Source organism: Pelobates fuscus, chromosome 8 (genome assembly GCF_036172605.1).
Source record: "Pelobates fuscus isolate aPelFus1 chromosome 8, aPelFus1.pri, whole genome shotgun sequence".
NCBI classification, from domain to species: domain Eukaryota; kingdom Metazoa; phylum Chordata; class Amphibia; order Anura; family Pelobatidae; genus Pelobates; species Pelobates fuscus.
The window spans coordinates 90,415,393-90,436,032 of record NC_086324.1 but is presented as its reverse complement, the minus strand read 5'-3'; the positions used below and the strand labels follow the sequence as shown (position 1 = coordinate 90,436,032).

Here is a 20,640-nt window from a genome sequence, read left to right as displayed (position 1 = left end):
GGTGTTTGAATGCGTTCAGCAGTCGGTGTTTGAATGCGTTCAGCAGTCGGTGTTTGAATGCGTTCAGCAGTCGGTGTTTGAATGCGTTCAGCAGTCGGTGTTTGAATGCGTTCAGCAGTCGGTGTTTGAATGCGTTCAGCAGTCGGTGTTTGAATGCGTTCAGCAGTCGGTGTTTGAATGCGTTCAGCAGTCGGTGTTTGAATGCGTTCAGCAGTCGGTGTTTGAATGCGTTCAGCAGTCGGTGTTTGAATGTGTTCAGCAGTCGGTGTTTGAATGTGTTCAGCAGTCGGTGTTTGAATGTGTTCAGCAGTCGGTGTGTATGTATTGCATTTGTTGGAGATACTAATAAATATAAGCTTCATTTTATCTATTTATTTCATTATTTAAAATTTGAATCATTGGACTCTCTGTTGTGTTCTTCTTTTAAAACAAAAGATGTTAATTAGTTCGGACAACTGTACGAGTTGTTTTTTCTAAACTTAAACCGCAGTATTCAGGTTTAATGGTTTAATTGCCATGTTGGCACATTGAGGAAAAAAAAGTTGGCATGTATTGCGTTTTGGGCACTCGGGCTCAAAAAGGTTTGCCATCACTGCTCTAGGACATTATAACTAATTATACATAAACAGGAAACACGATAAAATACTAACTTGCTTTTCTCGTCTTTAGTTAGCTGCTCCCACAGTTCCTCAGCTTGAGAAGATATGTCCTCGATGCTGGCCTCTGGGTTTTCATCCAGAAGTCTAGATCGATGTTCTTGAATAAATAATTCAATAGCAGACTTGGGCTTCTTGATCACTTTGTTATTGATGAGATCATAGGCAGTGATGAATCCAGATTTCTCACTAATGACATTGGACAATTTTTTTACAGTGTTTTCAGGGCTTTTTAGGACATTCAATTCACTTTTATTTTCCCCAACATCAATTTCCACTCGAGAGCTCAAAATCTTTACGGGTTCTAGATTCTCCCCTCTGGAATTCTTTAGTGCATTCCCTTTACTCCAGTTCTCAAGGTTGTCAAGGTCATCGTTCACATCTGGATTTTTACTTATTTCTTTTCCTTCAATCGGACCAGCATTAGGCGAGTCAAGCTCAGAGTTTGGTTGAGTATTCATTAAAACATTGTTACCAATAGCAAAGTTTACAGCATAGTTACATTCATCGTGTAAGGAGGAATTTGCTGTACCATCTTGAAATGCATCACGCTTTTGATAACCGGTACAGTCAACTTTACCTACATCACAATCCATATTAACATCATGGCCATCTGATTCCTTGTCAACTTGATAACTGTTAATAGAAGAACATAAATTATCTTGTAAGGGACTCTGATTTCCAGAAGATTTATTTTTGCCAGTGTTCTTATCTGTATGTTCATTAATAGCTTCTTCAGATTGCACATGTGCTTTATCATTTTCTGAATATGGATACACAGATTTCAGGATATCCTCGACTGCTAGCATTACAGATTCCTATAGTAAAGAAAGGGGGAATTTAATAATTGGCAGCACGCAATTAATATTCCCACATCCAGGCAAACGCCAAATCCTGGCACTTCCATCTTAAAAAACCTAATTAGTATCCACCCCTACCTCATGCACGTTACATCATATATCCTGCCTTAAATACTGCAAGTGGCTCCTCAATGATCTTATTCAAAGTTAGAGTGCCACCTTACAATTCAGAATAAATGCTAGATTCATCTAAATGCCTTACCAATCTGTGTATAATATAATGGCCCCCTATACGCAGAAAATATTGATACTATAATGTTAATAATATAGAAATAGAATGTGTAAAACCAATGATAAAAAAAAGGAAAATATAATATATAAGTAAACACTGCTATTACATACATAATGAGAAGACAACTCCAGCAACTACAAATAAAGGAAAAGGAGAATCTAATCTTAGAGAGAATTAGGGTAAAATTTGGAATCTTGCAAGCAGGGCCGGACTGGGGAAAAAATTTGGCCCGGGCATTTTTCAATCACAGCGGCACGCTGAGATGGGGGCAGGGCCAGAGAGTGTGTTTTGTCATCACTAATGACAAGCACGCCCCCTCTCAAAGTGAGCATGTTGGTTCAATGCGCAGAGCCCCACTGAAGAGCTCTAGCCTGAGCAAAAGGTCCTGTGTATTTGTTCTGCGCAGCGCAAGCAAATTTAATAACATCTTGCGCTGTGTTTGCTTTTAACTTGTCTCAGGTGTCTCCATAAGTGGGATACCAGAGGACAAAAGGACCAGGAAAGAGTATGGTGCATGTGTTTGGAGCCTGCTTGTGTGATTGTGTGTGTGTAAAGTGATCTGATTGTGGTGTGGTATTGTGTAAATAGGTCGATTTCATTTGTGTTTGTGCTGTCATTTGTGTGGCATGGGGCTGTAGAGTGTGTGTGTGTATAGGGGGCATAGTGTGTATAGGGGATGTAGTGTATGTGTAGGGGATGTAGAAAGTGTGTGTTAGAGAATGTTGTATGTTTGCTTACAAGGAATGCAGTGTGTGCTTAGGAGATCCAGAGTTTGTATGTCAAGAATGTAATGTGTGTAGGTGGTGCAGTGTGTGTTTAGGAGATCTAGTGTATAAAGGATACAGAGTGTGTATAGGAGATTGTGTGTGTGTGTGCGCGTGTTATATATATATATATATACATATATATATATATATATATATAGTTAAGGGATCTAGCGTGTAATGTGTATAGTGGTGCTGTAGTATGTATGTGTGTGTGTGTGTGTGTATTGTATGTGTGGGGGGCACAGTGTGTTGGGTGTGCAGTGTGTGTGTAAGAGGGGTGCAGTGTGTGTGTAAGAGGGGTGCAGTGTGTGTGTAAGAGGGGTGCAGTGTGTGTGAGGGTGTTCTTATCTGCCGTCACATTCTATGTTTCTAATTTTATTTGTATGTTAAGGGTTATTTTATATATTATATATAAATAGTAGTTTATATATAAAAACCTTATATGGCGTGCTGCCATCCCTAGTGGTCTTAGTAGTGAGAGTGAAATCTAGCCTGCAGGGCTAGAGTTCACTCTTGTGAGATCTAAGCGTTGTCGTGGTAACCGCGGCAATGCTCCGACCTGCTGGCTAAAGCTCGCCGGGTCCTCTCCTGCCGCCTTCCGGTTGCATATCAGTGCCTTTGATCTCCCCACCAGCCCATGAAGGTACACAGCAAAGCCGGCGCTCGGATAGCTCCGGTTCTACATGGGACGACAGAGGAGATCCTGTGATCTCCCTTGTCGGCCTCAGCCGATTGCCATCGCGGCCCACCGGGCATTTGCTCGGTATGCCCGATGGCCAGTCCGGGCCTGCTTGCAAATATACAACCCAGAATAAGTTTAGGAAATTTGCATAAAGCTCTGGCACTTCTTGTTCATTAATACTATGGGCACATATTCTCATCAACTTTGGTGCCAGGTTGGTTGAATGATGGTGTCCCTACTACCAGCTAGGTGTGCAGACAACCGTTTGATGGACAAACTTATGACTACTGTCCCCAAATCCTTTGGTGGATTTAGCAAGGTGTCGGTGCCATGGTAGGCGTATAAAGCTTGCGGCCATGACTCCGGTTTCCTTTGGTTCATCTCCAAGATATTTAAAATTTTCTTTCTTTTCCTGTATTATTTGTAACATGGTGGTAAGTTTTCCCATTTTGTTTCGTGTTATTTCCCTACATGTACTTAGGGAAGTACAAGGTTTCTAAGATTTTTTTTTTTTTTTTTTTTTTTTCTTTCTTTATTTTTTCGTGCTAGGTTTTACAATTTGGTCTGTAGAGCCACAACAGCACAACAAACCGATATAAACAAAACTGTTATACAACGTCATGGCAAAGGAAATAAAAGCACAGTTTTATATAATATAATCATGCTTATACTGTAGGGTTATATTCATATAGCAGTCCTGCACATTGTTAGTAACAATAACTGATGTCTGGAGTAACGTTATGCAGGGAATAAGTGAGTGAGTGCTTCAGCTAGTGGTGGAGTGTCAGGAGATTCATAGTGGTACATAAATCGAACAAAAGATTTCATAACCACCTGTGTTTGTGGCACGCTTATCTAGGCTGCTGCTCTGTCATAGTAAGACGTGGTAGGCTAGGTGTGCTATGGTCACCGATGGTGTGCTTCCCCGTTGAACCGTTGTTGCCTGTAACAAGTCGTAGTTACTTATGGTGTGGTAACCTTCTAAGGAGTGTAGTGGCAGGTTGATCTGGTGTTGTCACTGTGTGGTCCCTTATAATTAGCGTTGAGGGTTCCCTTATGACCTGACACCGTGGGTGTGCTTGATAGGCATGCTACATGGTTTGCAGACTGGTGAAATTCACTTGTGAGGGCACATTCTAGGTTAGTAGAGCGGGTTGCGTCTAACTACACCAGTATGTCGTCCCGCGTGCATGCAAGTGTAAGTGTGCGTACAGCCTGACTCTGGATGCCTATTGCACAAGTGGGTTATGATGGGTTAAACATTTTATGTTGAGATGGTGAAGCGTATCTCAGATGGGAGAGGGCCACCAAGCGTGTGAAACATTTTGTCTGGCTATAAGGTGATAGTCTGGCAAGCTAGTGGGGGAGTATATGTAAAGATTATTTATGTCTTTGATAACAGGCTCTGCGTCTTAAACTAAACAAAAACTCAAACTGAATGCCATAATAACAACTAAAGAGAATGACACAGGTATAGTCTGTAAGTCTATATCAGCCAATACCACATGTGTGAGGCAAGCGGAATCTGGGTTTTCGTGTTGGCAGGCCGATTTTGTCAAGTCCTCCTTCATCCTCAGGTCTTGGTCGGGAGTCCGCAGTTGCGCTGATGTGGGTGAGAGTGTCACTCCAGCCTCGGGGTGGTGTGCAGGCCTGCATCTCCTGGCATCCTTGGCCTTTTCTGGGGCCCGAGAGTTCTCCCTGTTTAGGAAGGTCGGAGGATCCGGCGGTCAGCCTTCTCTTGTGGTGCTTGTGTCTCCGTGCTTGTGGGCGTTGCTTTCGGGCTTTCGGCCTTGCAGTCGGCTGCCCGGGTGGACCAGGGGGAGTGTGGGTGGACTGGCTTGGTAGTTTTACGCCTAAGAGTTTCCCCCTCACCTCTCGCCACTTGCGGCTCCGATTAGTCGCGGTCTGCGTTTTAAGCCGGTCTGTTCGGGCTGCTAGTTGTTTCTCTCTCAGCGCTTTCCAGAAGCGGTTGAAAATCGCCTCCAGGTCTGGTTGTTGCTCGTGTGTCAGTAGCTTGCCCTGCTTGTTCTGCCTATCAGCCGCCATCTTGGGAGCGCCATGTGGAGTGCTGCAACTCTGTTTGGGTTCACACTTGTCTTGCGCTCCAGGCTGGCTGCCCCAGACTTGCAGTGAGGACTGGGATAACCCCCTCCGGTCAATGGGGGGGGGGGAGGTATGCAATGAGTGTGCTGAGGGGTTCACTCGAGGCTTTGCCGTCGCGGAGAGCGGCCGCCTCTCTCTGGCTTGGTCCCGAGTAGGCCCCATTCGCTGTTGCGGGTTCCCTGGGAGGAAATGTCTCGTTCTTGGTATCAGTCGATTCCCCAGGGATTCCCTGTCGTCCCTCATGCTGTCCTGCTGGTGATTGCTCCGGTTTTCGAGGTATTTACCCCTGATTAGGTCGCTGTTTGTTAGGAGCTGATGCTCGGTGCGTCTTTCCAGCCCGGCGGTTAGGCGCCGCCCCCTCTAAGATATTTTTAAGTTGTACCATTTAATAAATGTATTCTAAAACACTTGGTGCATTTTATCTTCGTTATATATCTTGACATGTTTATCTATGCTTTGTGCTTAATTATAAATAAACAACTTAAAGAAAAATACAAAAATATTAAAACATGGAATGGGAAGGACTGACCTGAATAAACGCATACATATTATTTTCAGTTACTTGTGGTTAAAGGGTTATTCACTAAAGTGTGAAAGGTTGAGAATTGTTTGAAAGTAAATTTAAAATGTAATTCCAAAATAGTAAAATTGAAAAAATAGCTGAATTGGAATTCCAACCACCCCCTGCAATTCCACAACTGTGCATAATTTGAATGAATTCCTGACAATTCATGCTTTAGTGAATAACCCTTTTAGAATATTAACTTGCTCTCAACTGAAAGTTAAACAATTGCTAGGGAGTCTAGAGTTACTTTCCCCCCAATTGTGGTTTATTGGCTGGCCAAGTATAACATGGTAAATATTATTTGAGCCCTTATTTTTTTACCTAATGTTTTATTAATCTTTGATAGATACATAATGTTTTATGGTGTGAGCATAGCCCCATAGGTGTTAATGAATAATCCTGCTTATATTTGGGCAAAGGCATGAATAAAATATTAGAGGTCTCCAAACAAAACTTTAAACTGCTGAAGAGACCATATAAGCAAACCAAAAGGAAAAAAAAAATGGAAATATGGCTAGAATCTAAAAGACAAAAACCCCCCAAAACAATAGCATAATACCATTTAGTAGATGTACTCCCCACATATAAATATGGATTCACAAATGTAAATGTTAAAAGTCATATCAGAGTGTCTCCTGAGTTAGGGAGCCATTGCATACTTCAAGCCTCTACACTTGACAGAAAGGCTTCAATGAATATAGAGGACAATGTATATTCATACCTACCGTAATTTTCTTTTCCTGGCTATTATTCATGGCAGCATATACACATGGGTTAGCTCCTCCCCTTACAGCCGATAGGACAGGAATAAACCAAATTCCTTTAAAAGGAGTATACCTGCATAGGTCCCTCAGTCAGTAACAAGCTCCTACAGAAGAAGTTAAAATCAAACTGGGTGGGTATTATATACTGCCATGAATAATAGCTAGGAAAAGACAATTATGGTAAATATGAATAAATTTTCCTCTTTCCTGGCTAATCATGGCAGCATATACACATGGGAATACCCAAGCTAACAAAGGGATTGACAGAAACATACATAACTGGCAAATAATCAGAACAATTCACTATATATTAGAAGAATGAACTGAGTTAAGGACGTGACGTCCAAATTGCACCTCATTGATTGCTTCAATGTCCAGTATGTAATGCTGGACAAACGAGTTCAAAGAGGTCCAAATGCCAACTTTACAAAGTTTCAGCAGATACCATTGCTATGGAAGCCCACCATGCTGCAACTGCACTAGTGGAGAGTGCCCAGAAACCCTTTGGTACAGGTAGAGAATGGCATTGAAAAGCTTTCACGTTAGGCAGGATCTCTGGTGCTAAATGCAAAACAACCATATCCTGTTGAAATTCAGTGAATGGGGGTACACAGTATCAAGCCAGGAATTCACACATTAACCTTGCTGAGGTACCAGCCACCAGCAACAGCACTGTCTGTGCTAACATCATGGAAGCTCCTGCTAGAGGTTCGAATGATGGTTTAGTCAGAGCCTGTAAGACCAGTGGTAGGTCACATATGGACTTCAACACCCTGAGTGAAGGCTTGAATTTAATTGCTGCTTGCATTAAGCAATGGGTACCCATCCATGTGGAAAGTGCCAATCTGTGCTCCTCTAGAGTGTTATAATTCAGATCATATCAAGGCCTGATTGAAGAGTAATTCCAACCTCTTACTCATCATGGGAATTTAGAGTCTTTGTGGCTTTCCACTGTCTCCTTTGAATTTCTTTTAGGAACGTTGAAGACAGGAAAAGTATGTACATCAGACTGAGAATCCAAATTTGAGTCAGAGTATCCTGACCTTAAGCATTCTGGTCCTAAAAACAAGAAAAAAGCTTCTGGGTCTGGTAGTTCCGAGAAGTGGCCAATAGATCTACATAGGGTATCAGTCAAATCTGAGTCAACCCTAAGGATACGTCGGGACAAAGTTGCCATTCTACCTTGACCACTGTTACTTGGCTCAGGTAATCAGCCATTGTATTCTGAGCCCCTGGCTGTACTCCTGTGCCCTGCTCATCATGGGCTGTAATTGCGTCATCAATAAGTGACTGTGAGACCCACCTTGATGATTGATATAGGATACAGTTGCATTGATATTTGAGCAAACTTGGACCCACTTGTTCTTCAGCAACCTTCCGAAGTGAAGAAGAGCCCTGAAAATGACTCATAATTCCATAACATTGGATGAGAATATTGTTCCTTCCCTTATTCACAGACCTTGTGTAACATGGTCCAGACAATGTGTATCCAATCCTTGAAAACTGGAATCCGAGCTTATAATTGCCCAATGAAGTCCTGTTCATAGGAAACCCAGAGACATATTCTCTCTGTCAGCGATCAGGTAAGGTGTAACTACACTGATGGTGACATCGTCAGCGACTGTCCCCAATTCCTCTTTCTCTTGTTGAACTGAGATAGGAAAGACCTTTAAGGAATACTGAGATGCCATTGAGCCAATCTGACAAGTCTGATGGTGGAAGCCAGGATTCCAAATAGTAGCTTCTTGCTGTTACCAAGCAAAAATGAAGAAACTGGAAGAGAAAATGTACGTCACCTGTGGAACTGTTCCTGAGATAGGGGAAAGCAGAGTATAGAATACTCCACCCAGAAAAGTCATCCTCTGAGCTAGCGTGAGACTGCTCTTGTTGGTATTCATCAAGCAGCCAAACTTCAGGCATTCTGAAAGAACTCTAACCCTCTGTGCCCCTGCCTTCTGTGGGTCTGAGGCTACCAGTAGTAGATCATCCAGATAATGGAACCAGGTGGTGTTCTGGACTCTGAATATCACTATAAGCACACATAAGGTTCTTGGGGCTGCAGTGAGGCTACATGGTAGGGCACTAATTGGAAGTCCTCTTCTGAGATAACGCTGAAGATCTAGGACTATTGGAATGATAGTAAGCATCCTTGAGATATACAGAGATAAGGAACTTGTCCTTCCAAATTGCTGGGGATATGGATCTGATTGACTCCATCCTGAAGGTTCTGTAATTTAGCCTATTGTTGGCCCTTCTTAGGTCCAGTATAGACTTCCATGAGCCTTTACTTTTAGCATCAGAAGAGTGACGAACATTGTCCCAGGAACTGCTCTTGTTAAGGGACCTAAGAAATCACATCTTTGTCCAGAAGGTTTCATACATATTCCTTCAGTGCTCAACCTTGGATTCATCTGTCTGAATTCTCTTGTTGATATAGAGACTCTCGTGTCAGAAGCTTCAGTGCTATACCTTCTTCATAGCTCTATTAGAACCTTGAAAGGCAGGTTACCAACTGCCACAAGTTACCTCTAGAGTATACCTTGCAGGGTCAGTAATTCCATGTATTTTAGAAATGCTGGTCACTGGAGGTTCTCCTGTCTGACCCTGAGGAGCAGGATTCTTAAATCTTCAGTCCTGAGGTAAATACCATATATACTCGAGTATAAGCCGAGTTTTTCAGCACATTTTTTGTGCTGAAAAACCCCAACTCGGCTTATACTTGAGTCAATAGTCTGTATTATGGCAATTTGCATTGCCATAATACAGACAGGGGCTGTGGGGGCTGCAGAGAGCGTTACTTACCTGTCCTGCAGCTCCTGTCAGCTCTCTCCTCCTCCGCGCCGTCCGTTCAGCACCTCGGTCAGCTCCCAGTGTAAATCTCGCGAGAGCCGCGGCTCTCGCGAGACTTACACTGGGAGCTGACAGAGGGAGCTGCACGGACGGCGCAGAGGAGGAGAGAGCTGACAGGAGCTGCAGGACAGGTAAGTAACGCTCTCTGCAGCCCCCACTGAACTACCAATGCTGGACCACCAGGGAGTAAGAGCCCCCCTCCCAGCCATATATCAAGCAGGGATGGGGGCCGAAAAAAAATAAATAATAATAAAATAAAAAATAAGATGAATAATAATTAAAAAAAAATATTAAAATAATTATAAAAAATAATAATAAATAAATAAATAAATAAAATAATAAAATTGCCCACCCCCCCACCACTGCAACACACACACACACACACACACACACACACACACTGCACTCACACACACTGCATTCATACACACACACACTGCACTCATACATACACACTGCATTCATACATACACACTGCATTCATACATACACACACACTGCATTCATACATACACACACACACACTGCATTCATACACACACACTGCACTCATACACACACACTGCACTCATACACACACACTGCACTCATACACACACACTGCACTCATACACACACACTGCACTCATACACACACACTGCACTCATACACACACACTGCACTCATACACACACACTGCACTCATACACACACACGCTGCACTCATACACACACACGCTGCACTCATACACACACACGCTGCACTCATACACACACTGCACTCATACACACACTGCACTCATACACACGCTGCACTCATATACACACACTGCATTCATATACACACACTGCATTCATACACACACACTGCATTCATACACACACACTGCATTCATACACACACACTGCATTCATACACACACACTGCATTCATTATACACACACTGTAAATAAATATTCAGTTAATATATTTTTTTTTTAGGATCTAATTTTATTTAGAAATTTACCAGTAGCTGCTGCATTTCCCACCCTAGTCTTATACTCGAGTCAATACGTTTTCCCATTTTTTTGGGGTAAAATTAGGGGCCTTGGCTTATATTCGGGTCGGCTTATACTCGAGTATATACGGTACCTTGCAGCCCTCAGCTGCCTTTTAATGGATTCATCAAAAGATTTCCCAAACAGCAGCTCCCCTTCAAATTGAATGGTGTAGAGGGCAGAATTGGAGGATGAGTCATCATCCCAGAAGCAGAACCATAATGCTTCCCTAGCTGCCATAGATAAAGTGCTTTGTTCGAGAGAATATCCTAAGAAGCTTCTGTTAAGAAGTCACTTGTAACCTGAAGACTCCAGACTACATCTTCAATGTTGGCTCTTAATATCTCTATCCACAGAAGCATTTAGGTCTTTAAACACTATTTTCATGGTTCTAGAAACAGCAGTGAAAACCACAGCTGGATGACAACCTGCATCAGCAGGCGTATAAATTTGGACAGGTCTGCGTCCACTGTTGAGCTTGCATTTAAAAAAAAAAAAAAAAGTTAAGTTGCCAAGCGGTAGCATCATGTGGCTGCACTGGTATAGGTGATGCTGAAGCAGCTACTTTATGGAGACAGTCAGAGCATAACTATTTTCTTACACTGCTTTCTCTTCAGAACCAAAACATGGTGTAGATTCAGCAAATACCTTGCAACTTTGTAAGCTATGCCAGCATGTCCTGTGGCTGTGCAGCTATAGGTGAAGCTGAAGAGGTTACCTTCTGAAGACAGGCAATGCATAACAGTTTTCCTACCACTGCATTTCAATCACAAACAGAACACGGTGTAGATTCAGAAATTAAATAACCACAAAAAAATATTATTTTCAAAGTACAAAAGGGCAAGTTCAAATTATATAACCAAGAAAACAGTCAAACAGATTTAAAACTGGCTGAGAACAGCACTTACCCATGTCTGGAGAACCTGCAAATACTTTCCAAATAAGTTTGGGGTGTTTACAGTAATTTTTCCCTACAATTTAGGTACTTTCTGGCAATTGCCCTAATCAAAGATGGCTGCCACAATCTGTATTCCCATAATGCAAGTCATCGGTATTGGGGCTTTAGGGCACAAACTGCACATGCGCGGGCATCTTCCAAGTGCATTTGCTGGCTAGAGACCGAGGAGAGAGCTCGGTCTATAGCATACATGGCCCCTGAACACCCAGGGAACCTGGAATAAATCTCCGGGACAGAGGATAAGCATAAAGTAAAAGTGCCTGCAAGGGGATAAAAAGGCAACAAGGTGCAAAAAATAACCAAATTTAAAAGCATCTTAGTATAAAAGGCATCACAGCATAAGGCAGTAAAGACAAGGCTGCATAATGCACCACAGTTTAAAGATATTACCGCTTAAGGGACAGCTGCATAATGCATCACAGTATAAATGCATTACAGTATAAGGACAGCTGTATAATGCATTACAGTTTAAAGGCATTGCAGCATAAGGCACAGCTGCAGAATGCACCACAGTTTAAATGCATTACAGCATAAGGCACAGCTGTATAATGCACCACAGTTTAAAGACATCACCGTTTAAAAGCATTACAGCATAAGGCACAGCTGCATAATGCACCACTTTAAAGTAATCACAGTGTAAAAGTACCATAGTATAAACACACCACAATATAAAGGCACCATAATAGCAAAAACAAATAAAGTAATGAAGAGAAAAAACCTATATGTCCTTGAGTAAAGGGAGCAAAATGCTCACATCCTAAGGGCTGTAGGACAGGACAAAGACTGAAGGACCTATGCAGGGTGTGGCAGACCTCTCTGCCTTTGGGTTATTATTTAAAACCCAATCCGTCTGTTTGTTCGGCGGTTGCCGGATGTTCATATGTTTCCTGCTTGCATTAATCAAAAGATGAACAAACTGCCGAATGGCAGGCCACCCAGCAGGAAAGTGTGCTGCTCGTTAACCTTTCTGCCCTCATTAACATTGTGGTTAACCGCAAACACTTCCAACTCCCGAATGGTCGGCTGGGTGGTCGTCCTTCGTATGAATAAACACGTGGCGGCGGCCATCTTGGACAGTCGAACACCCAGCAGTGTTCGGCGACAAACCCATGGAACTGTTTTCGGACACTGCTTCCGACGAACACTGCTGAAATCACCGACCATCCATCACTCTGTTCCAAATTCATACGAACGCCGTGCCGTTCGGTAAATTGACAATACACGAACGGAACTGTACCAGATAGTAAACCCATTGAGCGCATTCGTTTCGTCGAACGAACAATGTATAAACTTTAACTCCATGGCGATTGAACTGTATGTATGGGATCTGAGCGCTGTTCGGTTATACTAAGCGCTCAGATCCAAGCTATCTAGGGATACGTTGAATGTGGGGGTTCAGTTCAGTATATTGGGAAATATGTATTTTAATGTGTTTTTACCATTACTGTAAAATTGGGAATATTCTCTATGCCTGGAGGTAATTGAGTTACTTCAAGCACTTAACCCAATTATCTCCAGGATAGAGAGGAGGAGTTGTACTGTTTGTGTGGGAGTGTTTGCATGCTGTAACTGCACGTGATTGGCTATTGTAAAACTGTCTCAGTCTTCCACAAGTTCTCTATGGGAGTGTCCCTTGCTGGAAGACCTGCATAAAAGCCTGACATGTAGCTACCATTAAACAGATCCTGCTTGACCCTCAAAACAGAGCCTCATCTCGTATTTGGGGGGATAATTCGGATGGTTCATGTTCGGTGCTTAGGAGTGTTCAGTAGCTGACTTCGTATTCGGAAAAAGAACAGCTTTGGTGGCGTTAACCCTTTCTATACCCGGGGTGCCGTTACACAGGGATACTCCTTTTAAAGGAATTTGGTTTATTCCTGTCCTATCGGCTGTAAGGGGAGGTGCTAACCCATGTGTATATGCTGCCATGATTAGCCAGGAAATATATATTTAAGGCTTCATATAAATAGATTCAAAATTTAAATGTATTCAGTTGTTAACATCAAAAACAAGTCTAGGTAATTTGCGGAATTAATATTTAAATTGTAACCCGTTCATTTGGTTCCATTAATAAAACCAATAAGAATTGGCTAACATGATATAACAAGTACCTTATTTTGTATCATGACTTGGGTTTTATCGGGTGTTACATTCACATCCAAGCATGAGGCGGGAAGAACAATATTCATGAAAAATACTGGGTAGCTGCGAGAGGAATCCTTATTCTGGCTTTGATTATAGAACAAACGAATCATCTACACAAGTTAGATAAAAAAATAAAGAAAGAAATAATAAAATCTTGATATCTAAAAAATAACAGATTAATTGAATAGTTGAAATAAAACAGTTTAAATAGACACGATAAATATCAGATACCCCAATAAAATTCTACATTAACAGCACATAAAAAAATCCATGTTTTCAATGTTATAAAATTTTAATATATTTATGTTTATCAATATTTATGATATTGGTTCTTTATGGTTCTGTGCCAACCATGTAATTAGCATAACAAATTCAAGATGCAATTTAAAAAAAATATTGAGATGGAAGTCAACTTTTTGTAATCAATATAGTTGCATTTACTGTTTACATTTATAAGTTTTTCTCTGTCCCATATCCCCTTTTTCTCTATCCTAGGCTCTCCCTGCTTCTTCTCCACCCCACGCTCTCCCTGCTTAGCATCTGACCCAGGCTTTCTTTGTTTCTCCTCTGCCCTAGGCTCCCCCTGCTACTGTCCCCCAGACACACAAACTGTCACACATGCAGACACACAAACACTGACACACGTATGGATACAGATACACAGATGCAAACACTGACACACATGCAGATACACACACTGACATACATACAGGTACAGATGTACAGACACAATGATACACAAACATACAGATAAAAACACTGACATACATACACAAGATACACAAATACACATACAGATACACAGATACAAACACTGACACACATACAGATACATACATAATAAAACACTGAAACACATGCAGGTACACAGACACACACACACACACACACACACAGGTACACAGATACATACCCTGACACACATACAGATACACAGACACTTAGATACATATACTGACACACTGTCAAACAGATACACACTCTGACACCCATGCAGATACACAGACAATCATGCATATGCACAGAGATACATACAGATACATACCCTGACAAACACACAGATACACAGACACATAGATACATACACTGACACACTGACAAATATATACACACTGACACACATGCAGATGCAAAGAGATACATACAAAGACACATATATACATAACCTGACACACACACAGATACAAAGACACATAGGGTATGTATCCTTAAGTGTGTCAGTGTATGTATCTGTGTGTCTTTGTATCTGCATGTGTGTCAAGGTCTGTGTCAGGTTACATATCCTTAAGTGTATCAGTGATTTGTATATAAAGTATCTCACAAAAGTGAGTACACCCCTCACATTTTTGTAAATATTTTATTATATATTTTCATGTGATAACACTGAAGAAATTACACTCTGCTACAATGTAAAGTAGTAAGTGTACAGCCTGTATAACAGTGTAAATTTGCTGTCCCCTCAAAATAACCCAACACACAGCCATTAATGTCTAAACCTTTGGTAACAAAAGGGAGTACCACAGTGAATTTGCTCAGTTTGCCCGATGGCTAGTCCGGGCTGGTTTCCAACCCGTGTGGCCGCCATTACCGAAATTTTTTTATGTACTCCCTCATTTGTAATTATGTCAATCTGTATTAAATCATTTCAAAAGCTTATTAAATTGAGGCCTTTATTGTTTAACTTCACCTTGTCACATATGAGTGGTGCATGTACACTACCTAGCAATCTGTTTAGCTATATGTCCATATATATCAAATAATGTGATTATACCTAAGTGTATGTTCTCATCCCTTTATATACAATGTTATGTACCATTAATTCACCACATGTCAACAACATTTTCCCAACATTTTACCTTTGTGATCTCCTTATACTGAACTGGCCGGCGATTTATAAACAGGAAACTGCGCTCTGAGGTAGAGAGACTGGTCAAAGTGCGGTCTGCCTCTGGCTTTGGAAGATACCCACTTATATACATCTGTTGGCATCACAAAGAAAGGTTTATTTAGGTACAGTACCGTGGAAAGCCCATCATATAAAAGATGCAGGATACGTATGAACAAGTGGAAAAGATAACTGGATGGCATTTAAGAATATAAAAAGCTACCCCAACAGTTAGCTCCCAAAGGGAGAAAATATATTATAATATTTATATCATACATGGAAACCCCCTGTAACCACCCCACGCACACATCACCGATAATGGATCTACTCACTTACTGAACTGTTAATATTGTTATATTGTGTTTTATTATATTTTGCTGTACTGTACGCATGTTGGCGGATATACACTACCATTTAATTGGGGTCTTGACAGAGTGCTCGGCAGCTGGATATCCGCTATGCGGTAGGTGACATCCCCCGTGGTGCAGATAACCACCCCCGAGCGGCCTGGCGACAGATGAGACACGTTTTTTTCACACAATGTTTAACAAAGTCATGAAAATGATTGTTATTCAGGTCACACAGATACTACTACTCTTCTCTTTCCTGCTTCTTCCTTCTTCTATTTACACCTCTCATTCTCCTACTCCTCATCCCCACTGGGGGGAAGGGGGGAGCGAGAGAGCCGATGGAATAGGCGGACACAGTCACTCCCAGATGCTCGACTGACAACAGCAGGTAGCACCAACAAGACCAAATGACACAACCTTACATCGCTAAACATCAATGACCTGAACGTCCATAATAAGAGACGCCTCCTCCTCAGGGAAATAAAAAGACAAAGAACCGATATTGCATTCATAAAAGAAACCCACATACAGCGCTAATCCCAGGTCCAAGTGGTCGATCATATCTACGCGAGGGCATATGCCTCTAGGGCTCAGGCAAAAAGGCACGGAGTGGAAATAGTTATACACAAAAACTGCAAAACTCCTAGCCTCTAGGTTAAACCCAGTCTTGATCCACCCAGACCAGGTGGGATTTGTGCCTAATAGGCAACTGTAGGATAATACCGATGAAGCGTGAATCTCATCTGGTAAGCACTCAGAAAGCAGACGCCTTCTCTGGTCCTCTCCTTGGACGCGGAGAAGGCGTTTGACCAGGAACAATGGCATTACCCATTTGCCCTGCCATAGTCCTTTATCACAACAGTAAAAGCGCTTTACTCCGACCCGCAAGCATCTATCTCAGGATCAGGGTGTACTCCATTTAAATTCAGCAATGGCACAAGACAAGGGTGCCCCCTGTCTTCCCTCCTCTTTGTCATTGCCTTAGAGCCACTTTTACACCTTATCAGAACACACCTGGAGAACCGGGGCCTAACAGCTGTGAACAAAGAATTCAAGGCGTCAGCCTACGCGAACGACGTCTTGCTCACTCTCAGTGACCCGGTAACTTCCCACCCACCATTGATAGACCTTCTGGATTCATATGCTAAAGTATCAGGTTATAAGATTAGCCTAGACAAGTCGGCAGCGATGCCGCTCGTCATGACGCGAGAGGAGGCAGTGTTGTTGGGGAAGAGACACGGTCTGAAAATCAACTTTCCCTCACTAAAATACTTACGAATAAAGTTAACAGCCGATCCTACCAAATTATACTCACATCATTTCACAACACTAATAAAAACACTGACACAAGATCTAGAAAAATGGGATTAGAAACCCATATCGTGGATAGGGAGATTACACACAGTGAAAGTGAATCTACTGCAGAGACTGCTATTTCTATTTTAGGAACTACCTATTAAAGTGACTAAAAGAGATCTAAACCATTTACAGAATATGATCGACAACTTCATTTGGGCAGGGAAACGACACAGAGTAGTACAGACCCAAGACACAAGGAGGGTTGGGCCTCCCCAACCTTTACCAGTACTATCTAGCCACACACCTAGCACAAATAGTAGCATGGCACTCCCCAATTGACGTACATGGATGAGTGGATCTGGAAACATCGCTAATGGGAACAGATTTACCCCAATTTCTAATATGGGTACGACTGAGCACGACTTGCCCGGCTATATTAAATTCCATATGAATCTGGGACCTCACTGTCTAAAAATACTCGCTAAAACACACCCCTTCCCCACGACCCCATACCTACACAATAGGGCCTTCAATCCTGGGGTGAGCACTAGGGACTTCAGGGGTATATAGGCCATGGGGATGCAAAGATACTTCCAAATGTATAAACAGGGCACGTTCCGGTCATTCGACAAACTAAAGACACTAGCAGCGCTAAATACCAAAGGCTACTTCAGGTACATCCAATTTAGGGACTTTGCCAGAGACCGACACGTAAATATAGCGGCACAGACCCCTATGACTTTTTACAAAAAACTATGTATAACAGAAGCCACATAAAAAGGCCTTATCACCACAGTCTATACACAACTCAGCTCCCCAGAAAAAGACGCAGGCGATCTTCGATACATTGCAAAATGCAAGGTAGATCTGTCACAAACACTAGAAGGGGAAGACTGGATAGATATCTGGGAGGCGCCCAAAAAAGCTCAATATATGTCACGCTCCAGGAGCAACCGTACAAAATGCTCGTGAGGTGGTACACAACACCAGAAATACTTTTCCGCGTGGGTAAAACAACCATAGATGAATGCTGGAGAGAATGTGTGAACAAAGGCACTTTTATACACATGACCAAAATCAGCTAGATTCTGGGTTCTAGTCAGAGACCTCTTTACGGCGGTGATGGAAGGCAAATAGATGCAGAACCCTGGACGTTTCTGTTATCCAAAAAAGAAAGGTGTAGCGCTACATACAATACTCGATTAAGTCCACACTCTTAGGAGTATTCCCTTCCCAAATGGTCGTAGGGTAGATGAAAATTGAAAAAAAATGTTCTGAAAAAGAAATTAAATCTTCATAGTGCAACTCTGTGATTCAGTGTATAGATTATCAACTTGTATATAGAACCACTCACATTTAGTTGAGCTTATAGCCAAGCTCAGGAGTACACGCTTTCAGGTCCGTAAAGGCGACCTTTACCCTTCTTCAGTCTTTTTTTCTGATATGGCTAGAGCTCAAGCGAAAAAATATATAGTACAATATCATCTATTACCAGTATTCAATATAAAAGGAATATAGGAATTATACTCACAAGTCGAGAGCCAACTATTAGGCTCAATTTATGCACAATGTGTAGTTAAGGACTACACTCCTTTAAGAGCAGGAACCAGTAGCCCAAATGACTTCAAAAAATATATTTATTTATTTAGTATTAAGATCTAAAATTGTAATGGCCAATTACAATATATAAGAACCAATATACTTAAAAAGAACAATAAAATAACTGTGTATACAAATACACTGGGCATAAAGCTGATACTATTGTTGCAATTCCCAGGACGCGTTTCGCCAACACAATGTCGGCTTCCTCAGCTAGGTGCAAAAGTTTTCCAAGTTTCTGTTATCCAGACCGGTAACAGGCCTGACCACCAAAACAAACAAAAGCTGCATAACAATATCACGTTAGCAGCAAGATGGGCAATAGTCCAATCATGGCTCAAAAGCACCATACCCACCATAGACCAGGTCATTCTCAAAATAAAAGATAACTACCTTATGGAAAAACTAACAGCTCACATTAGAAACATCGAACCAGCATTTACAAAAGTCTGGCAACCCTGGGAGGAATATCTAGAATGCTAAAAACCCAGAGGTAATAGGAAGACGGGGGCCTCGGGCAAACAGGGGTTCCTCATGTGCAGGTCTTAACTATGGAGTCCGGGTCCGTCGCTCCCGCGTTTTCCCCCTCAACTCCCCCCCTTCCTACTGCTTACCTCTCCCCTCTCATATTCCCCCCATCTTTTCTTTCTAACACCCCTGGATAAACCAAAGAAAAACTCAGACAGGAGATAGTAAACTGTGTAAAGTCCTGCTCGTAGCGAGTGCTACCACAAGGAGGGCCTAAGAGCGGGTACAAGCCTACCTACAGTGGGTGATTAATAATACGGCCTGCATATCCAAAATGCAAACATCCCATGAACCTACCCCGCTTTGCTACACCATATACCAGCCGACACCACTAAATATATTGCATCTGATGTATGTATACGGTCGCAAAGATGCAACACAACCAACTATGTAACCTACTTTGATTGTTAAGTTGCACCATTCAAGACCTGTACACTCTAACCTTCATGCACTGATACGTGATGTCTAACTATGGGTCATGAATCTACCTCTGCTCAAAAATAAATTATTTAAAAAATAAATAATACAAAAAGCTTTTGCACTGGATCAAAAAAGTATGTGCATTCAGTGAACAAGCTAGCTAAATATATTTAGAAACTTTTGTCTACAGATGTGTACATGGACCTTAAATGAAATGGCACTCGTGGCACTCGTACCAATTCCAATCGCCAAAGTGACCAGGACACAGATTTGCGGTTATCCCATTGCCCTGCACCATAAAATCACGAGAATTGTGTGGATTAGAAACTGTAGTATGTGACAGTTTTTATCTATAGATTTAATTATTATATGTGTCCGACTCATACAGTGACCCGAGTTATAGCCGTCAAAGTACTAATATACCGTCTGTGCAACTTTTTGCATGTTAGAAAAAGAACATTTCACTGTGTCCTGTTTTATTGCTTAAACAGCTTCTTCAATTCTCATGAAGGTAAAGACTTAAACTGATAAAGAATTTACGTTAAAAAAAAACCTCCATTGAATCAAAGTGGTAAAATAAATGACCACCTACAAAATTACAAACCTGTATTTACACACACACACACACACACACACACACTGAGCAGTTTCACAAATACAGTTCTTCATTCACACAATGAGACATCAAGTCCAAGTGAATAGAGGCTCACTCCAATTTAGACTTAACAAATAGACAATTTAATTTTAAGAGCAAGAATCACTGGAATACATTGCAGACTAGGGGGCAATTTTTATTTTTTTATTTTTTTTATTCTTTATTTTTGTTGCGCAGGTTAGTACAGAAACATTGACGGATGCCACAACAGCGTACATGAGCATATCAACGAGTTAAACAGTGGTAGCGATACTTGCGCATTTCTAGATTTTTAGGTACAGGCTTTTCCATGTGCCATAATTGC

General features: G+C 41.7%; 1 protein-coding gene across 4 annotated transcripts in view; it reads right to left on the bottom strand.

The window, feature by feature from the left end:
- Positions 1 to 20,640, bottom strand: part of PMS1 (PMS1 homolog 1, mismatch repair system component) — a 224,807-nt gene that overhangs the window by 27,207 nt on the left and 176,960 nt on the right. For all 4 annotated transcript variants that reach the window (XM_063430155.1, XM_063430156.1, XM_063430159.1 and 1 more), the window contains exons 7-9: positions 15,457 to 15,579; positions 13,567 to 13,710; positions 651 to 1,474 (exon numbers count right to left, since the gene is read on the bottom strand). In XM_063430155.1, coding sequence (XP_063286225.1) covers positions 651 to 1,474; positions 13,567 to 13,710; positions 15,457 to 15,579 — 1,091 coding nt within the window. The remainder of the gene's footprint in view (positions 1 to 650; positions 1,475 to 13,566; positions 13,711 to 15,456; positions 15,580 to 20,640) is intronic.